Source organism: Phyllobates terribilis, unplaced genomic scaffold, assembly GCF_046119375.1.
Source record: "Phyllobates terribilis strain yellow unplaced genomic scaffold, ASM4611937v1 Scaffold_1__5_contigs__length_1240528914, whole genome shotgun sequence".
NCBI classification, from domain to species: domain Eukaryota; kingdom Metazoa; phylum Chordata; class Amphibia; order Anura; family Dendrobatidae; genus Phyllobates; species Phyllobates terribilis.
Window position 1 is genome coordinate 428400734 of NW_027362761.1, and position 21412 is coordinate 428422145.

At 39.9% G+C, this 21412-nt stretch overlaps 1 protein-coding gene across 1 annotated transcript in view; it reads right to left on the reverse strand.

The window, feature by feature from the left end:
* The window catches only part of MAN2A1 (mannosidase alpha class 2A member 1), a 165178-nt gene that overhangs the window by 58081 nt on the left and 85685 nt on the right, over positions 1-21412 (reverse strand). The window contains exons 5-8 of the mRNA XM_073677488.1: positions 16849-16976; positions 14506-14679; positions 3318-3504; positions 3023-3200 (exon numbers count right to left, since the gene is read on the reverse strand). Of these exons, the coding sequence (XP_073533589.1) occupies positions 3023-3200; positions 3318-3504; positions 14506-14679; positions 16849-16976 (667 nt within the window). The remainder of the gene's footprint in view (positions 1-3022; positions 3201-3317; positions 3505-14505; positions 14680-16848; positions 16977-21412) is intronic.

Here is a 21412-nt window from a genome sequence, read left to right on the forward strand (position 1 = left end):
CATTTCCTTACTATGTTCCTCACAGTGGAAACTGACAGGTTAAATTTCTGAGACAGCTTTTTGTATCCTTCCCCTGAACTATGTTGAATAATCTTTGTTTTCAGATCATTTGACAGTTGTTTTGAGGAGCCCATGATGCCACACTTCAGAGGAGATTCAAACAGGAGAACAACTTGCAAGTGGCCACTTTAAGTAGATTTTCTCATGATTGCATACACCTGGCTATGAAGTTCAAAGTTCAATGAGGTTACAAAACCAAAAAAAGTGCTTTAGTAAGTCCGTAAAAAGTAGGTAGGAGTATTTAAAACAAGAAAATGTGCACCTGTCAAATTTAGTTTGAATGCAGATTGCACATTTTCTGTTAGTACAATAAACCTCATTTCAAGGCAGAAACATTACTGTGTCCAACAGTTATTACATATATCAAACTGAAATAGCTGTTGCAAAAACACCAATTTTTATAAAACATTAAGCTTAAGATTAATAGGGGTGCCCAAACTTTTTCATATAACTGTATAAATACAGGTAAAATTCTGACACCTTTTTGCAGGCTCTATAGTGAAATATATATATGGAATATATAAAATAAAAAAGTTGAGTAACTTTGTAAACAGTGATCTCAAACAATGAAGATAGCAGTAAAATAAGCAGATAGGGAACCTAAGTAACGCCAGTCTTTAGATGTAAAGGTCAGGGAGAGGTGCTCGAGCTGTGTATAATCATGTGTAATAGACAGAACCTTCTTCAGGGTCCTGTACATTGCAAACAGAATGAGCTGGCGATAGAGAATAACTTGGTGCTTAAAAAGTAATTTGTCCTGACCGACATATTGAAGAACAGTGCTTGAAACTGGAGTTACTTGCCCCAAATTTTAGCACCTACAGTGGGGAAAAAAAAAGTATTTAGTCAGCCACCAATTGTGCAAGTTCTCCCACTTAAAAAGATGAGAGGCCTGTAATTGACATCATAGGTAGACCTCAACTATGAGAGACAAAATGAGAAAACAAATCCTGAAAATCACTGTCTGATTTGGGAAGAAATTTTATTCAAATTTTGGTGGAAAATAAGTATTTGGTCAAAAGTTCATCTCAATACTTTATTATATATCCTTAGTTGGCAAGGACAGAGGTCAAACGTTTTCTGTAAGTCTTCACAAGGTTGACACACACTGTTGCTGGTATGATAGCCCATTCCGCCATGCAGATCTCCTCTAGAGCAGTGATGTTTAGGGGCTGTCGCTGGGCAACTCCCTCCAAAGGTTTTCTATAGGGCTTAGATCTGGAGATTGGCTATGCCACTCCAGGGGACCTTGAAATGCTTCTTACGAAGCCACTCCTTCATTGCCCTGGTGGTGTGCTTGGGATCATTGTCATGCTGAAAGACCAAGCCACATTTCATCTTCAATGCCCTTGCTGATGGAAGGAGGTTTACACTCAAAATCTCACGATACAAGGCCCCATTCATTCTTTCATGTACACGGATCAGTCGTCCTGGTCCCTTGGCAGAGAAACCACCCCAAAGCATGATGTTGCCACCTCCATGCTTCACAGTAGGTATGGTGTTCTTTGGATGCAACTCAGCATTCTTTCTCCTCCAAACACGATGAGTTGTGTTTCTAACAAACAGTTCTACTTTGGTTTCATCTGACCATATGACATTCTCCCAATACTCTTCTGGATCATCCAAATGCTCTCTAGCAAACTTCAGATGGGCCCGTACATGTAATAGCTTAAGCAGGGGGACACGTCTGGCACTGCAGGATCTGAGTCCATGGCGGCATAGTGTGTTACTGATGGTAGCCTGTGTAACGTTGGTCCCAGCTCTCTGCAGGTCATTCACTAGGTCACCCCATGTGGTTCTGGGATTTTTGCTCACCGTTCTAGAGATCATTTTGACCCCATGGGGTGAGATCTTGTGTGGAGCCCCAGATCAAGGGAGATTATCAGTGGTCTTGTATGTCTTCCATTTTCTAATTATTGCTCCCACAGTTGATTTCTTCACACCAAGCTGCTTGCCTATTGCAGATTCAGTCTTCTCAGCCTGGTGAAGGGCTACAATTTTGTTTCTGGTGTCCTTCGACAGCTCTTTGGTCTTCACCATAGTGGAGTTTGGAGTGTGACTGTTTGAAGTTGCGGGCAGGTGTCTTTTATACTGATAAGTTCAAAGGTGACAGTACTACAGGTAATGAGTGGAGGACAGAGGAGTCTCTTAAAGAAGAAGTTACAGGTCAGTAAGTTACAGAGAGCCAGAAATCTTGCTGGTCTGTAATTGACCAAATACTTATTTTCCACCAAAATTTGAAGAAAATTTCTTTCCAAATCAGACAATGATTTTCAGGATTTGTTTTCCCATTTTGTCTCTCATAGTTGAGGTCTACCTATGAAGTCAATTACAGTCCTCTCCCATCTTTTTAAGTGGAAGAACTTGCACAATTGGTGGCTGACTAATTACTTCTTTCCTCCACTGTATGTAGGTTTTCCATTGAGAATTTTTTACAACCTATTATAATTAGTAAGTAAAAAAGAGCTTTACTTACTGACCCCTATGGTGGTACCTCTCTGGCAGCTCTGAGCTCATGACGTGCAGCAGTGACATGGCTCAAGGCAGTGCACAAGACTGCGGAGCCAAATGATTGGCTGCAGCGGTCATGTGAACTATAGTCATGACATCACCGATGCAGCCTGTAAACAATCTCTGGGAGCAGAAGCGGAGAGCTGGCGTTGGAGCAGGAGTCAGTAAGTAAAGCTGTTAGGGAAAAATATTGTAACCTGAGAAAACCTTGTACACGGCATTGATTATGTAGCACTCATGCTGAAATATAATTTGTACTATAGTGTGATTCAGGCTTCAATCTACTAGAATTCCGTTAGGAAAAGCAGTAGGCGCTGGAGCAGTGAAAATATATTCTCAATCTATTCCTAAGTGAACATGAAGACACACTGGATGCTATCAAAATTAAAGGGAAAATTGCCATCAGTCCTCCAGGAAATCCAGGATTTGAAACTAAAATTCTAAAACCTACCTTAACATGGAGCTCAGGGTGAGAGTTCATGTAATCAAACAGCTTTTGATAGTTCTGGTATTGCTGATCCCACTCAGAGCTGTCACTGTAGCGAAAATCATCACCCAGTGGGACTAAGAGCACTTTAGTGCGGAAGAGCGTTGACTTCTTTCTGTACTGATCTAAAAGCATCCAGGCTCTGCAATGAAATGCAGTAAAAACATGGATAAAGACTTGGGAATACAGCAAAAAAAAAAAGTACAGAAATATATAAATACACAAAGAAATACATATAATGTAAAAGTAATAATAATACCTATGTTCTACATTGCCCTCATGAATAGGCTCGGGTGGTACTCTCCAAGGACAATTAATTCTACCTCCAGGTAGACGCTTAAAATCAAACTGGCAGCAGATCTTTGGGTCTGGACCACACGTATGAGGAACATCATAGCTGTAGAAAGGCATCATGTGGCACAAAATGTCGGTGCTACCTCCTAAATCTAGAATTAAAATACATGGATAAATTATAAGGGCAGCGTTAAAAAAGCATAATACGATGAAGCAATAGCATGGTACTTAAACATTGACTTGACCCCGAATACTGTATTGTAAAAGAGCCTACACTGAATGTACACAAACACATTAGAAGCAATTGCAAACAGGCAAATCAACAAATAATCTAGTTTTTACAATGGACTCTAGAACACAAATAAGAGGCTTTGCTGTATAGACTAGGGTAGAGTCAACAAAGGGCAGAGGATTTACTTAAAGCTCTATATAGCTACTGCAGGAGTCCTAGATAAGCCAGGATGATCATACTATGCACACAGATAGATCTCTTCACGAATCTAATCGGTCACTTCTTGGTCTCTGGTTGAGGAGATATACTCTACCCACTTTCTGGAAAATGTAATAGTCTATTGTTAAATCTCTGATATCAGGAGCTGTGTAATAGTCTATGTAAGCACTCAGTGTAGAGCGCAGGATAAATGTAATCCAAGATGTTATGTAAAGTGTTTCAAATAAAAGCTTCAACTCAATCCACAAAAAAAATGCAAGTCCTCAATCAGGTCAGTCACCTGTTAAAGGAAATCGTGGGGGCTTCCATGTTACTGGTAACACAAAGGCTCTGGAAAAGTGAAATTAATCCCCCCAAAAGAAATTCAGCAAATTATGTGATCTCAAATCCAAATGCCCCCCTCCCTTCTGAGACCCAGTGTGCCTTAACCACATTTAGCATCCACATGTTTGGAATGTCTGTAGCGTTGAGAGCAGGGCTGTCGAGTCGGAGTCGTGGAGTTGGTGTCCATTTTGGTGGCGTCGGAATCGATCTAAGGATTTAGGCTTTTACTTGAGAAGAACCTGTGCTGCACTTTATGTACATGCTCAGTAGTGGGGCCGTGCTGTGGAGTCGAAAGTCAGTGAAATTGAGGAGTCGGCGGTTTGGCAAACTGACGCCACAGCCCTGGTTGAGAGCCCGCTTAATTTACGGGTGCATGTCTCCAGAAGACCAAGCTGGGCATAATGTATGGGCACTACAACATAATGATGACTACAATGTATGGGCACTATAATGACAGATTTGCAATTTTCACTCAGCAACATCCACTGCTGCTTGATTGTGGAAAACATTCATGGAGTCAAATAGTCACTACACTTGTAGATAAATTCACAAGTGGGTATAATTTCTAAAATGGGGTCAATTAAGGCGGGATTCTGCTCTTCTAGCACTTATGGGCTCTGCATATGGAGTCCGCAAACTATTCTAGGAAAATCTATGATCCAGGAGGCAAATAGCGCTCCGACCCTCCGGAGTCTCGCCGTGTGGCTACGCAGTACTGTACAGCCAATATGGGGTATTTCTACATTCAGCAGAAATTGTGTGACAAACAAATTTTGGTGCCAGTTTTACCTATTTCCATGTGTGAAAATATCAAATCTGGGGCTAAAACATTTTTGTAGTAAAACAGTAATTTTTTTCTTCATGGCCCAACAGTATAAAATTCTGTGACATACAGTGGGTACGAAAAGTATTCAGACCCCTTTAAATTTTCCACTCTGTTTCATTGCAGCCATTTGGTAAATTCTAAAAAGTTCATTTGTTTTCTCATTAATGTACACTGCACCCCATCTTAATTGAAAAAAAAACAAATGTAGAAATTTTTGCAAATTTATTAAAAAAGAAAAACTGAAATATCACATGGTCATAAGTATTCAGACCCTTTTCTCAGTATTGAGTAGAAGCACCCTTTTGAGCTAGTACAGCCATGAGTCTTCTTGGGAATGATGCTACAAGTTTTTCACACCTGGATTTGGGGATCATTTGCTATTCTTCCTTGCAGATTCTCTCCAGTTCTGTCAGGTTGGATGGTGAATGTTGGTGGACAGCCATTTTCAGGTCTCTCCTGAGATGCTCATTTGGGTTTAGGTCAGGGCTCTGGCTGCGGCAGTCAAGAATGGTCACAGAGTTGTTCTGAAGCCACTCCTATGTTATTTTAGCTGTGTACTTAGGGTTATTGTTTTGTTGGAAGGTGAACCTTTGGCCAAGTCTGACGTTCAGAGCACTCTGGAAGAGGTTTTCATCCAGGTTCTCTCTGTACTTGGCCGCATTCATGTTTCCTTCAATTTCAACCAGTCGTCCTGTCCCTGCAGCTGAAAAACACCCCCCATAGCATGATGCTGCCACCACCATGTTTCACTGTTGGGATTGTATTGGGCAGGTGATGAGAAGTGCCTGTTTTTTTCCCACACATACCGCATAGAATTATCTCCAAAAAGTTCTATCATCGTCTCATCAGACCAGAGAATCTTATTTCTCATAGTCTGGGAGTCCTCCATGTGTTATTGAGCAAACTCTATGCGGGCTTTCATATGTCTTGCACTGAGGAGAGGCTTCCATCGGGCTACTCTGTCATAAAGGCCTGACTAGTGGAGGGCTGCAGCGATAGTTGATTTAGTGGAACTTTCTCCCATCTCTCTACAGCATCTCTGGAGCTCAGCCACAGAGATCTTGGGGTTCTTCTTTACCTCTCTCACCAAGGCTCTTCACCCACAATTGCTCATTTTGGCTGGACGGCCAGGTCCAGGAAGACTTCTGGTGGTGCCAAACGTCTTCCATTTAAGGATTATCGAGGCCACTGTGCTCTAAGGAACCTTGAGTAATGCAGAAATTCTTTTGGAACCTTGGCCAGATCTGTGCCTTGCTACAATTCTGTCTCTGAGATGGTTGGGCAGTTCCTTTGAGCTCATGATTCTCATTTGGTCTGACAGGCACTGTGAGCCGTGAGGTCTTCTATAGACAGGTGTGTGCCTTTCCAAATCAAGTCCAATCAGTTTAATTAAACACAGCTGGACTCCAATGAAGGAGTAGAACCATCTCAAGGAGGATCACAAGGAAATGGACAGCATGAGACTTAAATTTGAGTGTCTGAGCAAAGGGTCTGAATACTTATGACCCTGTGATATTTCAGGTTTTTCTTTTTTAATAAATTTGCAAACATTTCTACATTAGTTTTTTTTTTAGTCAAGATTGGGTGCAGAGTGTACATTAATGAGAAAAAAAAATGAACTTTTCAGAATTTACCAAATGGCTGCAATGAAACAGAGTGAAAAATTTAAAAGGGTCTGAATACTTTCCGCACCCACTGTACGTGTGGTGTTAATATGATTGCGGCACCCTTAGATGAATTCAAACTAAGATGGTGTTTGTAAAATCGGGTCACTTATGGGGGAGAAGTGGGGGGTTGTTCTGCTACTATCTCAGGTGCTCTTCTACTGGGTCATGACACCAGCAAACCATAAAACAGTAAAATCTTCACAACAATATGGCACTCCTTCCCTTCTGACTCTTGCATTGTGCATGAAAAGTAGTATCTGATTACATGGGTATTGACTCACTCGGAGAAATTGCACAACAAACTGATGTCCATTTTTTCCTATTAGCCCTAATAAAAATTAATAATTTGGGCTAAAACAACATTTTAGTGGTAAAAAATGTAATTATTCTTTCTTCATAGCCCAATAGTATAAAATTCTACAAGGCACATTTGGTGTCAATATGCTCACTGCACCCCTAGATGAATTCATTAGTGGGTGTAGTTTTTAAAATAGGGTCACTTATGGGGGCTTCCATTGTTCTGCCACGTCAGAGGCTCTGCCAATGTGACATGGCACCCTCAAACCATTCCAGCAATATCTGAACTCCAATACGGTGCTTCTTCCCTTCTGAGCTTTGCACTGTGCATCAAAAGTTGTTTTCGAACACCTATGGGGTATTGGCGTACTTAGGGGAAATTGTGTGACAAATTTTACAGTCCAGTTTCTCCTATTAGGTTATGTGCGCACGATCAGGATTTGAAGCAGAAATTTCCTTAGCTGCATCTCGTTGGCAGGAAAAACGATGCGGTTTTGCCGCGGTCTTTGAAGCGTTTTTGTACATCAATTAATGCTTTTGGACCTAAATAAAGTTATTTGGTGGGACATCGCTTTAAACCTTGGATTACCTTCAGGACTGGGTTAGTATATTGGTTAATTTAAATGATTAAAGTATGTGTTTGCTGTAATTCAAATAAAGTGTTTGCTATGTGTGTTTATTTAACTCTTTACTTTACTTAGGTTTGGTCATGAAAAGGTCTGACACCTTGTCATAACCAAACAAAAGAGCTAGGTGTCAGCTGATCCCATACACCCAATCGTCCTTAGCATTTTCATTCATGTAATTTATGCATCAGCTGTGAGCTGCTTTTTTAGCCTAGGAAAGTGCCATTTGCAAACATGGTCCCTGGCTATAATTAACTGCTCACAGCTGGTTCGTTAGTCCCTATGTCCCCCCCGATCAGCACTCAGCAGCGCTTTGGACGCAGCATATTTTTGCTGCGTTCAAAACGCTGTGTTCTAATGCCGCACTTTTGTTGACGGTACTAGCGTGTCCGCTACAGAAATTGACATGCTGCGGGTGAGTTTGGGTACGTAGCCACGATCAGGAGCCACTGCAGGTTTGAAGCTCCATGTTTTTACAGCATCAAACCCGCAGCATCCAGATATTACAGTATTGTGGATGGGTTCTCTAGAAATCCCATGTCCACTATGCATGCATCAGAGGCTGCGAGTCACCCGTGGACACTGACATGCGGCACGTCTTTGAGGACTGCAGCATACCAAGCTCTCTTGCAGAGTCGATAGTCTCCGCAATAGAAATTTGAACACTAGAATGTATTGAATACAGTAAATCCGCATGGTTCAGTGAACACATGTGGATTTACCTGTGTTCAATAGAATGCAAATAGAATGCAATAGAAACGCAGCAAAAACATGCGTTAAAACTACTGCTACGTCCAGATAGTGGGCACAGAGCCTAAAATTTAAAAAAAAATGGCGTGGGCTCGAGCATCATTTTTATAACCAGCAGAGGGAAAGCCGACCGCTTGGGGCTGATATTGGTAGCTGGGGAAGGGGCCATTAGCCAACAATGTTCCCTGGCTATTAATATCAGCCCACAGCTGTTTGTTTAGTCTTTACTGGCTAGATTACAGGGGGACCCCAGAAAAAAATTAACGTAGGGTCCCCCTATAAAATCTAACCAGAAAATGCTAAACAGACAGCTGCGGGCTGATATTAATAGCCAGAGAAAAGGTCATGGATCTTATCCCCTACGCGGCTAATAATATCATCCCTCAGCAGTCCCAGAAATCGTGCATCGATAAGATGCGCCAAATCTGGCGCTTAGCCTCTGCTCTTCCAACTGCCGTGTAGTGGTGGCGAGTGGGATAATGGCGCCCACATTACTAACCACTCTTTCAATAATAGACAAGGCCAGAATTAAGTATTTTAATAAAATAAAAAACACACGGTTCTACAATTTTTTTTATTACCCTCTGTCCGCAAAGCCATTGATCTTCTGAAAAAAAAAAAAAGTAAAAAAACAACCAACCATATTCCTCACCTGTCAGTCATCAACGATTGTCCACTGCTGTAGAAGACAGCACTCTATACTGACAAGGGTGTAAAATCACCCTTGTCAGTATACATGCTGCTGCAGGAGGTCACTGGGGTTCATCAGTTGAAAATCAGCTGATCAGCACCGGTGAACTTACCAGCATGGGAACGTTCTTGAGAATGTTCCCATGGTGAGGTCATGTGACCGATCAGCTAATCACTCACGTGACCGCAGGTCCTGGCAGCTCAGTACACTGCTGGGAGCGAGCCCACACCCCGCAGTGTACCGCCGGCCGCATCGGAACACCGCTGGGGACCAGGAGGACACCGGGGGGTGCCGGACAGGTGAGTATAAGGTTTTTTTTTTTTTAATTTTAAACTGCGGGCATGGCAGAGCAGACTACTGCTCCCCCCAGCCAGGCCACTCTCGCTGTTATCAGAGGGAGCGGAGGTCATAAGAGAGTAGTAGTGCTCCTCTCTCGACCCGGGTACCACCTGTAGGGAGTTTCTGGCGCGAATTCACGCCCATTGGCTTTAATTGAAACGCGGCAAATCCACAGGTATAAATATTATACCTGCAGTTTTACTGTGTTTTAATTCAAGTCAATGGGCGCAAATTCGTGGCGGAAAAGCCCGAACAATGGTCATGCCGTGTTTTTTTCCGCAATGGTAATCCAGAGCGGAAATTTCCGCATCATGTGTACAGCACATCAGGATTACCACTGCTATAGATGGCAGACCTATTAACAAGCGTTTTCGCAGTGAGAAAACCACTGCGAAAACTCATCAAAAACGCTTCGTGTACACATAGCTTTATACCTTTTGAAAATGAACAACTTGGGGCCAAAGTCACATTTTAGTGGAAAAAAGATAACTTTTCATTGACTCAGTCCAATGTTATACAATTCTGTGAATCGCCTAAAGCTTAAAAATGTTCACTATGCAGCTAGATTAATTTCTCAAGAGGTGTAGTTTCCAAAATGGGGTCACTTGTGGGGGTTTCTGCTGTTTTGGCATGTCAGTGGCTCTTCAAATGTGAAGTGAAATCGGCAATCTATTATAGACAAAACTGTGCTCCAGAATTTAATTGGAGCTCCTTCCCTTCCCAGCCCTGCCGTTTGCCCAACAGTAGTTCTCCATTACATATGGTATATCGGTGTAGTCTGAAGAAATTGCATGATGCATTTTCTTCTATTACCGTTGTGAAAATGAAAACTTTGAGGCTGAAGTAACATTTTTGCAGGAAAAATTGGAATTTTTCATTTTCACGGCTCAACGTTATAAAATTCTGTGAATCGCCTGTGGGTTGAAGGTGCTCACCACAGTTCTAAATAAATTCCTTGAGGGGTGTAGTTTTGCAAAATTAGGTCACTTGTGGTGGGTTTCCATTGCTAAGGCACATCAGGGGCTCTGCAAACACGACATGGCATCCTTTACCGATTTCAAAAGTCAAATGGTGCTCCTTCCCTTCCAAGCCCTACCGTGCACCCAAAAAAGTAGTTTTCCACTACATATTGGGTATTGGCAAACTCGGAGAAGAAATTGCACAACAAACTGTAAGGTCCATTTCCTCCTGTTACCATTTGAAAATGCCAAATTTGGGGCTAGAGCAACATTTTTTGGGGAAAAAGTAAAATTTTATTTTTTTTCTTCCACATTGCTTTATTTCCTGTGAAGCGCCTAAAGGTTAATAAAACTTATTGAATGTGGTTTTGAGCACTTTGGGGGGGTGCAGTTTTTAAAATGGTGTCACTTTGGGTTATTTGATCTGTCATATAGACCCCTCAAAGTCTCTTCAAATATGAAGTGGTCTCTAAAAAAAATTGGTTTTGTAAATTTTGTTAAATATGAGAAAGTGCTGATCAACGTTTAACCCTTCTAACTTTCTACCAAAAAAAAAGAAATTATGTTTCAAAAATGTACAATAGACATGTGGCAAATGTTTTTATTAACTATTTTGTGTGACAAACGGTAACTCTAATTTAAGGGCATAAAAATTAAAAGTTTAAAAATGGCAAAATTTAAAAATTTTCGCCAAAATGACAATATTTTTACAAATAAATGCAAAAAATATCAAACTAAATTTACCACTAGCATAAAGTACAATGTGTCACATAAAAATCTCAGAATCACTGGGATACGTTGAATTGTTCCAGAGTTTTTACCTCAAAGTCACACTGGTCAGAAGTGTAAAACTTGTCTTGGACAGGAAGGTGAAAACAGGCTTTGGGGTGAAGGGGTTAAAAGTTTATATATTTCTTTTTACATATTAAAAAAAAAAAAAAATACTAAAATCTTACAATTTTCAATCTGACTAAGCCTATTAGGCTGATATTAACTGAGATCACTTAGAGCAGTCAGCAAATTATAAGGGTCCACTAAACGAGAACCCCTGCTTAATCAATCTAGATAACTGTGCACTAATCTTCTGAATACATCATAAAGAGGGTGACATTGATAGCTCATATATAATCTCAAAATTCCTTTATATATTCTGTGTATAGTAACTTCTGAATATTTTGCTTTCACAAACCGGTTTGCTTGAAATTTGAGAAAAATTGTACCTTCCACATTTGCAAATTTTTCTGTTTATTTTTAATTTTTTCATAACATAAAAACCGGTTGGTAAAATGATCACAAGAGCGTTACTGACGTCAAGCCCTACTGCAATACTTAGGGGAACAGAAATCTTCAAGATATCCATGATGCACGTTGCATTGCTCATATCATTTGTATCTTCAAGCTAAGGAGGATCTCCACAGATGCAATCTTCTGACATTTCTTTAGGACATGTCAGAGGACAAAAATGTGGACAAAATTGCACGTTCCCTTTGAAGTTCTGGCAAAAGGTGAAATGTTATTTTATGATTCAACATTAACTACTGCCGAATACAATGAAATGAAAAGTCCCACTAGGCACCTGTAATCTATGTTCTGGCGGCAGGTTAGCTGCGGTAGTGAAGCTAAGGAGTTTGGGGATGGAAACAATAATAATCTTTTTGATACAATTTCACCCAGCACAGTAAATAGGTTTAAAAGGATTTATTAGTGTCAGAACACCTGTTACATTTAACATTTCTATACATTTGCTTATTATTCATGTACTGCTTTTCTTTAGCCTTTGGCAGAGTTGGGTGATAAAGTTCTGTTCACTTGCGGCATGATACGACCACTGACTGGCAATTTTTTACCTAACGGCGGTGGTTTAAATACTTGCTTACACAAGCAGACAAAGGAAAATGATGCTCGCTAAGCGATCTATATTAGATCACTCAATGTGCATAGACTGCCACACAGGACGATTGCCTACCGGGAATGATGATCTTTTATGCTGCATAAAGATTATTTCCCCTGATGAACGAGCGTTTTGCTAGTTTATAGGCAGCCTGCTGACACGGCAAGATAATCGTGAAACCAACGTTTTTAACAGGAGACTAAAGGGGCATTTACACTGCAAGATAACTTGTTCACACTAAACATTCAAGGATTATAACATTCAAAAGTATATTATGCCATTTATGTATGGAGCAGATTTGGGGGAGGGGGAGAAGCAGTATGAAGTTTTGTGATGACCGCGCGGATCCATGCAATGCCCGAGATGATTTTTGGTACAGTTTATAAAATGGTAATCTTCTAGCATGACTTTGTATGCAATTTTTTTAGTATGTGATTTACACATACACCGATCCTGTTCTACAGTTTAGTACAATTGTGTGCTGTCCACATTTACTTTAATATAATACGGCACCATCCTTTGGCGTAGAGTCAATTAAGGATATTTGGACTACCAGCCAAAAAAGCTGCAGCAACTACACATTTAGGCACAAAGAAAAATAAAAGCAAGGAATGCCTTCATTCCTCTAATGCTGTAGACCCTGAACCCTCCACAGCTTTCTATGCTGGCTGAAAGTCGTGTCACGTCATCAACAACAATTATTATTTTCAACTTCGATCAATAGGATATTAAAAGCCTATGCAACGGCTTTGGGCACTTTGGAAATCAGCAGTCTCGACTGTTCATTACAGCCTGCAGGACCAAGTAGCTTAATGTCTCTCTAAATCATTAACTTCACAAGTATTTTTCTGTGATCACACAAACTTTCAACTTAGTTTTTTTTTTTCTAATTAAGGATCTTGCAATAATCCATTAGGAAAGGGCCGATGTGCTGCGTATCATGCTCTGCGATGATGAACTGTTAGCATTCCAATAAGTGCTGCCAACATCTCATTCCTGACACACACAAGTTCAAGTTCGCAGACAAATATTTAACTACATTAGAAAAACAAAAATTCATCCTCAGAATCACAAGATTAAAGAAACCATTAGCACTTATCTTTCAGGGTCTGTCTAGCTTGTAGGAAGTGGGGGACATCAGCAAAAGGGCCACCTCTAGATATATCGCCAATTACAGCATGGTATTAAAGAGGCATTCCCATCTCCAAGAGCCTATCCCAATATGTAGTAGATGTAATAATAATATTAGCAAATACTCCCAATTAAAAAAGTAGTATAGTTCTTCTGATTCACTGTCTCTTTCCTTATGTACAGGCATAGCAGGACCTTAGGCATCCTTGTGTACGACCACTAGAAACTAGCTGTCACTATATCAGTGGTCGTAACCATGAATACCTAAGGCCCTGCAATGCCTGCACATGAGGAAAGACAGAATCAGAAAAACTATACTACATTTCCAATTGGAGGTACTTGCTAATATAATTATTACACCTACTACATATTGAGATAGGATCTTGGAGAAGGGAATATCCCTTTAAGGCTCATTCAGACGTCCGTGCAAATCTGTGAGATTGGACTGCAATGCACAGACTGGATACAGCTCTGACCAGAGCGGGACAGCCTCAAAGAAATACATGAAGTGGTCATGCTTGGGTCAGGAGACCCATGGACAGACCATGCATTAGTGGGCCAATCTTGGACTGATCTGCAGGAATGTCTGAAAGACTTTATACATTCATGTAAACAATGGAGCTCAATAGAATTAACAAGTGAATGAGACTAGTCTGCCCCTCCCCCCACTCAAACACCACCACTGGTCATTGATAGTCTGCGGTGCGTATTGCAGCTTAGGCCCAGTAAAGAGATTTTAAAAACACTCCAAACACTTGCAGTCATGAAAAATTAAGCCCAAATGTACTCACTCACCCTGGGTCTAGTGCCGGCTCCTTGCTGCTCCAGTTATGTGTTTTGACAGCAGCAATGACATCATATTGACAGTGCAGATCACCACTGCAGCCAATCACTGGGCTCAGTGGCTCTTCCAATGTACAATGCACAAGCAGCTGGGGCTTAGTGATTGGTTATAGCATTAGGACTAGCTTCCTTGCTTTAGGACCAGCCATTGAAAGAGGAATACTTTTATTAAATGGGCTGCCTTATTAGCCGTCCAACAACAGATAAATGTGAACATGTAACTACTTAGTTTTCATCATTATATAAAGATATTTAAAAGTTCCTGGTATTTTATAATAGAAAAGTTCCAATTAAATGTATGTATAATCATTTTAAGTCAGTGAACAATGAAAAGCAATAATGAGAGGTATTTACTTACCCCAGTTTTGCCTCCAAAAGAACTCTAATGTCTTCTTTGCGGAGAAATGCTTCTTTATTGAATAGTGAATGCGCTGGATAAGCATGTTCGATATCCCCGATTGCTTTAGAAGGTATGCCATAGTTGGAGAATGCCCAAAAGGATCCACAGCCCATCCAGATTTTGGTTTTACACCTTCATAATTAACAAAATTAATAGCAGACAGTTATATACTGTACAAGCATATTAATATGGTAGGCTAATCAACACTAATTCTTAGAAAGTGCCAATTTAATCTAGGCAGTGTTAACAGGCATCAGGTTTTGCATAGTAGCTCGTGCTGTTTAATAAGCATGGAATATTTTAAGACTGTTGTCTCATCTAGGTTCACACCATCTCCCAATTCCCCAACGCATCCAGTTCAAACTGCTAACGCTGACCTATAAAGCCGTCCATAATCTGTCTCCTCCATATATCTCTGCACTAATCCCCCAATATCTTCCAACACGCAACCTCCGGTCTTCCCAAAACCTCCTTCTCTCCTCCACACTCCGATGTTCCTCGCCAAATCGCCTCCAAGACTTCTCCCGAGTGTACCTCATCCTCTGGAATTCTGTGCCTCAACACATCTGACTATCCACCACACTCAGAACCTTCAGACAGAACTTGAAAACCCATCTCTTCAGCCTGCAATGACCCTGCTGCCACCTCTTCACCACCACCATCACTATCTTCATAATTGTGACTGTGTCCAAAAATACCAAGTTTGGGAGAAAATACATGTAAAGCAGGGACATATGCCATCAAATTCAGCATTTGTGAAGCTTTGTACCTAAAACAAGTGGCCAATACTTTCAACTTTAGGCTATAAATCCTATACCATAAAAGTAGTAGAAAATGGTTGCATCCTATAACCTAAATACTTCATGACTTTCCATTACACAGGGCACAGCTCAACTATGAGAACATAAAAGGTTTCTAGGTAAAGGAATATCGAGGTGTGAAGAATTATTATGCAACCAAATGAAAAACAAATGTTCTCATCTCAGTTTATTTTCATCTGTTAAAAAGTAAAAATAATAACCAAATGACTCAAAATGTACAAAAATACATTTGACATTGCAAAAAAAAAATACATTAGTGACCAATATATAGTCATCCTTCATTTCAAAAGGAGTCATAACCCTTCCATTAATGGAGTCTGTCCGTTTCTTAATCTGTTAACGATCAACTTTTTGGGCAGCACCAACCACAGCCTCCAGACACTCTTCAGACAGGTGTACTGTTTTCCACCGTAAATCTCCCATTTAAGAAAGGCCCACATGTTCTCAATAGGGTTTAGGTCAGATAAGAAAAGGGCCCATGTCATTATCCTTTCATCTTTAAGTCATTATCCTTTCATCTTTAAGACCTTTACTGGCTGGCCAAGCCGTGGAGTAATTTGTTGCATATGATGGAGCATTGTCCTGCATACAAATCATTGTTTCCTTGAAAGATGCAGACTTTCTTGTGCCACTGCTTGATGGAGGCATCTTCTAAAAACTGGCAGTAGGTTTGAGAGTTCTTTTCGAGTCCATCTTTAACCCGAAAAGGTCCAACTAACTCAACTTTAATAATAGCAGCACATAGAAGTACCCCACCTCCACTGTGCAATCGACGTTGAGGTCTGTGCCAGTTACTGATCCAGCCATGGGCTAATCGATCAGGTCCATCAAGAGTCACTCATCTGATCAGTCCATAAAACCTTAGAAAAAAATCTGTCTTCAGATATTTTTTGGCTCAGTCTTGACATTTCATCTTCTATGTCTGGTTCAGTGGTGGTCGGCTTCAGCCTCCCCTACCTTGGCTGTGTCTCTGAGAACTGAATACCTTGTACTTTTGGGCACTCCATGGAGGTTGCAGTTCTGAAATATGACAGCAATGGAGGATAATGGGTTCCTGACCGCTTCACTTTTGAGTCTTCTCAAAGTTTTGATCGGTAACATGTGTCTTTTTTCTCAACATATTTTTTGCAACCCTGTTGCCTATTAACATCAAAACTTTTGATGGTTCTGCAATCACACCTCAACTTTTTACAATTTCAAGAGTGCTGCATCCCTCTGTAAGACTTAATTTTGGACTTTTGAGAGTCAGTTAAATCTTTTCTGGCCCATTTTGCTTGAGGAAAACACCACATCACTTGATATGCTTGAAACCAATAAGCATTCATGCTTATACAGCTTTGAGTTGGAAAATATGCACACAAATGATGATATGGTTAAAATACTCGCCTAATAATTCTACACACAGTGCAAGTAGCAAAAGTTTAAAAATATATATATATATATATATATATATATATATATATATATATATATATCTTACCAAGATTTTTCTCCAGCCACTGGTGTCCTTCTATTAATTGGTCAATTAAAGAAAAATAGTGAGGTGAGGCTTCATCAGGCATAACCCATCCACCGGTAACAATCTCAAACTGTTCCTGCTCAATTAACCTGTTAGATAAAGTGACAGTGTTAACATTAAAGTCAACATGAAAGGTAAAATGAAAAATAGCAAAGCATTTGACAAATGCATTTTGGCTTTATTGTGGCATTTCCATCTAATTACAAGTCATCTGTATTTGACAATTCTTAACTTTGGTTACCATTATAAATTCTTAGTCCAAACACAAAGAAGCAGTGGGATTAATGGGAACCAGTCACCGGAAATAATGCTATTAACCTGCAAATATGAGGTTAATCTGCAGGTTAATAGCATTATTATGCTGCCCGGCGCCTGCACATAGCCGAATGCAGTGGGGAGAAAATTAACTTTATTCTCCCCACCAGCATTCAGCTTCAGTCATGGGGGCGCTGTGGGTTCAGTCATTGCTCTGAGTATACAGAGCGGCAGCTGTAAACACGCCTCCGACCCTTACTGCAGGCCAGTTGCAAGGCAGAGCCATTGTCAGTCGAGGCCGGGGGTTAGTAGTTACAGCCACAGCTCTGTCTACTCAGAGCGGTAACAAACCAGCGGCGCCCCCATGACTGACGCCAAATGCTGGGGGGGGGCAGACAGTTCATTGTATCCCAGCTGCATTCGGCTTCGTGCAGGCGCCGGGCAGCATAACGCTATTATCTTGCAGACTAACCGCATATCTGAAGGTTAACAGTGTTATTCCTGGTGACAGGTTCCCTTTAAGTAAATTATAATTTTCTCTTGTTATATAAAAGAACATCATGTGCCCTCCTTCTTAGTTTAATTTTAGAAAAGTCCAAGTAAGATTATCTTATACCAATAACATATGTTGAAGACTAAAGCTTAACAATTTGTATCACGTTGGATAATTGTGTGAAGAGAAGCAAGATATATAGAGCGATGTATCCGAAAAAAATTAGAGTAGCAGATAAAACGTTATCCACTAAATCAACCTAGACCTCCAGGGATAAAAAGATATTACCCATAATATCATTAGAAAATCATGTATATTAAAGGGGTTCTTTAGGCATATGGTACTGATTACTTATCCACGGGCTAGGTATCAATAGCAATCAATGAGGATCCGACACCTGGCACCCCCACTGATCAGCTATTCGTTTTGACAATTTTGATGACCTATCCTGTGGATATCAATCAGTATCTAATAAGTGGATGGTGTTGATTGATCTTGCTAAACCTTTCTAGACCACAAAGGGTATGGCAAGAATACAGTTCTTGCTTGGACATAGTTCTGTGTGAACAGGACATGTAATGCAAAGACAGATTTCACAGAAGAGTGGTCCAACTGTCTAAATAGGTCATTACACACAACTGATCGCAGTAATTTAAAGGCTGCCAAAATAATGACATTAATCCCCCTTCTTCCTAACTCCTTACAAAAGTAAATTTAAGAGTAAATAGGATGGCCATAGGTTAAAGATTACATAAATTATTAACCAACTTGGCTTTTATCAGACATTTTTAGCTGAAAAGTTCATTTTTAGACTAGTTCCACAACAACAAAAATATTGTGCAGAAATTTAATGGACCTGATAAAAATGTTGAAGAAAGAGTAAATGCTCTCGCCACTGTTTAATTTAATTAAATCCCATAGGCATTGTTAACACCGTGGTTACTGTTACACAAATAAGTGCGTACCATAGGGCTGAAAAATAATTAACTTAAAATAAATATTTGGGCTTTATAGGGTCATCCACTGTTACAATCCATTAACTTGTTTGGCACAGGAAAATGTTCTCTTTTCACTATTTGCAATTAGAAAGGTAGAAAATCTGGGACAGTCACAGAGATGACTAAATAAATCTGGCAATTATCTTGTCAATTGTTTCCAGCAGAAATTTGTTATCAAAATTACAGGTCAGCTAAGAAACCCTGAGAAATACAGTATAAGCAGCATTGCTCCTGAATTTGCAAAATAACAATGTAATTACGTATTGACTTCTGACAAGCCTTGACAGTTTGTGCTTTTACCAAATCACATTTTACTAATTTAACACTAAATTCTTTAGTGAAAAATGCAGAAATTGGAGGCATTTTGTCGATGAAAAATAAAAATATTCCAAGCTAATATTTTCTATTCTTGTTTAGAACAGTCCATTGCAAAAATCAAGAACCATAAGTGAGCTAGTTCCTCCACAACAGTTTATGGACGCAAATAAAAGTTCAGAAAAGTTGTTTGTGGGAAATATAGGATCTCCATCGATCTCAAATAACAAAAAAAGGTACTGTTGTCACCATGTGAATGGATCAGTAGTTGCGCATGCGCACTGCCTGCCCATTCATTGCTATGCACTCCTTCCAGAGACCCTTGACATAAAAATGTCTAAGTAGATAGGTGTTCATTAATCTATATAAAAATGAATTACAAATTAAGTATTAACATGGTCTACATAAAAATGTTTGCAAACAGTAACACTTTTCAGCTTCTGTTACAAAAGAACAGCGTGCGGTAACAGACCTTATAATGGTTAATAAGGTCCGTTTGTTTGAAGTCATTTGTTTTAGTCATAGGACGGAACCTTTTCTTGCTGTGTTTTTTTCTGTTGCTATAACTTAACAGAAAAGCAGAAACCTACTCCTAAAGTGTGAAACCCTAGACTGAACCTAGTCTTAAAGGCTGAGGAAATTCACAATGTATGTTGAAGGTACGAAATGAAGGGAAGTGATTTCCTGGCCGATGGATAAGGCACCATACTCCACCCACACACCTTAAAGGGCCATCTGGCAAAATCGAGAACCACTCACTTCCACATCAGAAGTGAACAGGATGAACACTCCCAGCACTTGTGTGGGGTTAGATCATCATCTAAACCGCTCACCTCCGATTTGAAAGTGAATTGCTCTGGATGGCGCCAGATAACACCTTTAATGCTTTAAACAGAAAATATACACCACTTGGTATACCTTTTTCGCTGGATCCTTCAATATTTCTAAATGGAATAGTGCATCAGACCTGTACTATTCAATGAAGGTACAAAAGGTATAAAAAACCTGACGAAGGCCAATTGAAGCTTTTACTTGTGCATATGGTGAACGGACACTGCAATAGTTTTACATGTTCATGTCTGCCCAGACACTGCATAGTAATCCACATTGTAGGGATGTTCTTGGTAAATAAAGTCAGTTTTGATGCACTTGCTGCATTGGGCTACGTTCCCACGCTGAGTTCTTTTACGCTGTGTATTTTTTGAAAAAAATGCAAGTAACTCATTTTACTTAATGTGTGCAGAAAATCTGCAACAACAAAAACTCACCAAAAGCTCATCAGGGGAACATAGTCTTAGGTTTCGAAATGCAACTTTCTATCCCATTCTGATTTAGCGCAAAAACACCTGCATAAAAACTGCACATTGTGAAGCCAGCATAATATAAAATGGGATTAGTAAAAAACACAAAGCAATGCCATTAATCCGGTAAGAACTATTGAGCTAGAAATCCAGTTAGTTAATCCAGTAAAAACTCCATGAGGAGCAAGTAGTGTGAAAATTCCTTGATAATCTGGCCAATGTTAGGCAGAAATGTTGCCAAAAACTACCAAAACTGGTGACCCTTAAAGAAGACCTGTAACAAGGTTTGTTTTGTGTTCATATGGTTATGGAGAAATGTTTTTTTTTTTTAATTTAGTGCTAATAAGACAGAATTTAGATACGGAAATGCCAGTTTACAAATGTCCTACCCTAGGAGACGATACACATACTCAGAGTCAAACAGAACTCCTGGCATCTCAGGAAGACTCAGCATGGGTTCTGTCCCTCGTGCTGCTCCCTAGTATATTCATAATATATTTATATTGGGGGGCAATGGTTATATGAAATATGTAGACTCTCTGCACCCATCAATCAAGAAAGCAAACAGATTTATACAGATCAATGGGGAAAATATGAAATCAGTTACATGAGTTCACACCAGTAGCAGATGCAGTAATCCGGAAAACCTCATAGTAGGCAGCGAAAACAGTTCTTTTACGGATCCCCTCCCACCAAACTCCCTAGAAGGTATTATTCAGATGTCCATTTTTCACGTACGCATTGGATCTGTGGTTTTCACAGATAGTCTGTGGGAATGTTAACACAAAAAAAATTCCGGAGACAGGTCCATTTTTTTTTTTAAAATTGACGCCATGGATGAAAAATCTTCCATACAAGTGTTTGGCTCCAAGAAAATCACCGACAGCACATGGATGGCATTTGTGTGTTGTGTGCCATCCGTGATTGACATCGTAATAGATAGTAGCAGCTTTGTGATTTATTTTACCATCAAAATCACTGATGAATCTTGAATGGTAAAAAATAGACAAAAAGGACAAATACTGAAAGCTCGGATCCAGCACACTGATGAAACGGACAATTTTTTTTGCATATAAGAAAAACAATGACGTCGGAATGAGGCCTAGCGGCGCTCAGCTTCTATGGTAAATGTGACATTGCATTAAGTGAAACATATAGATCAC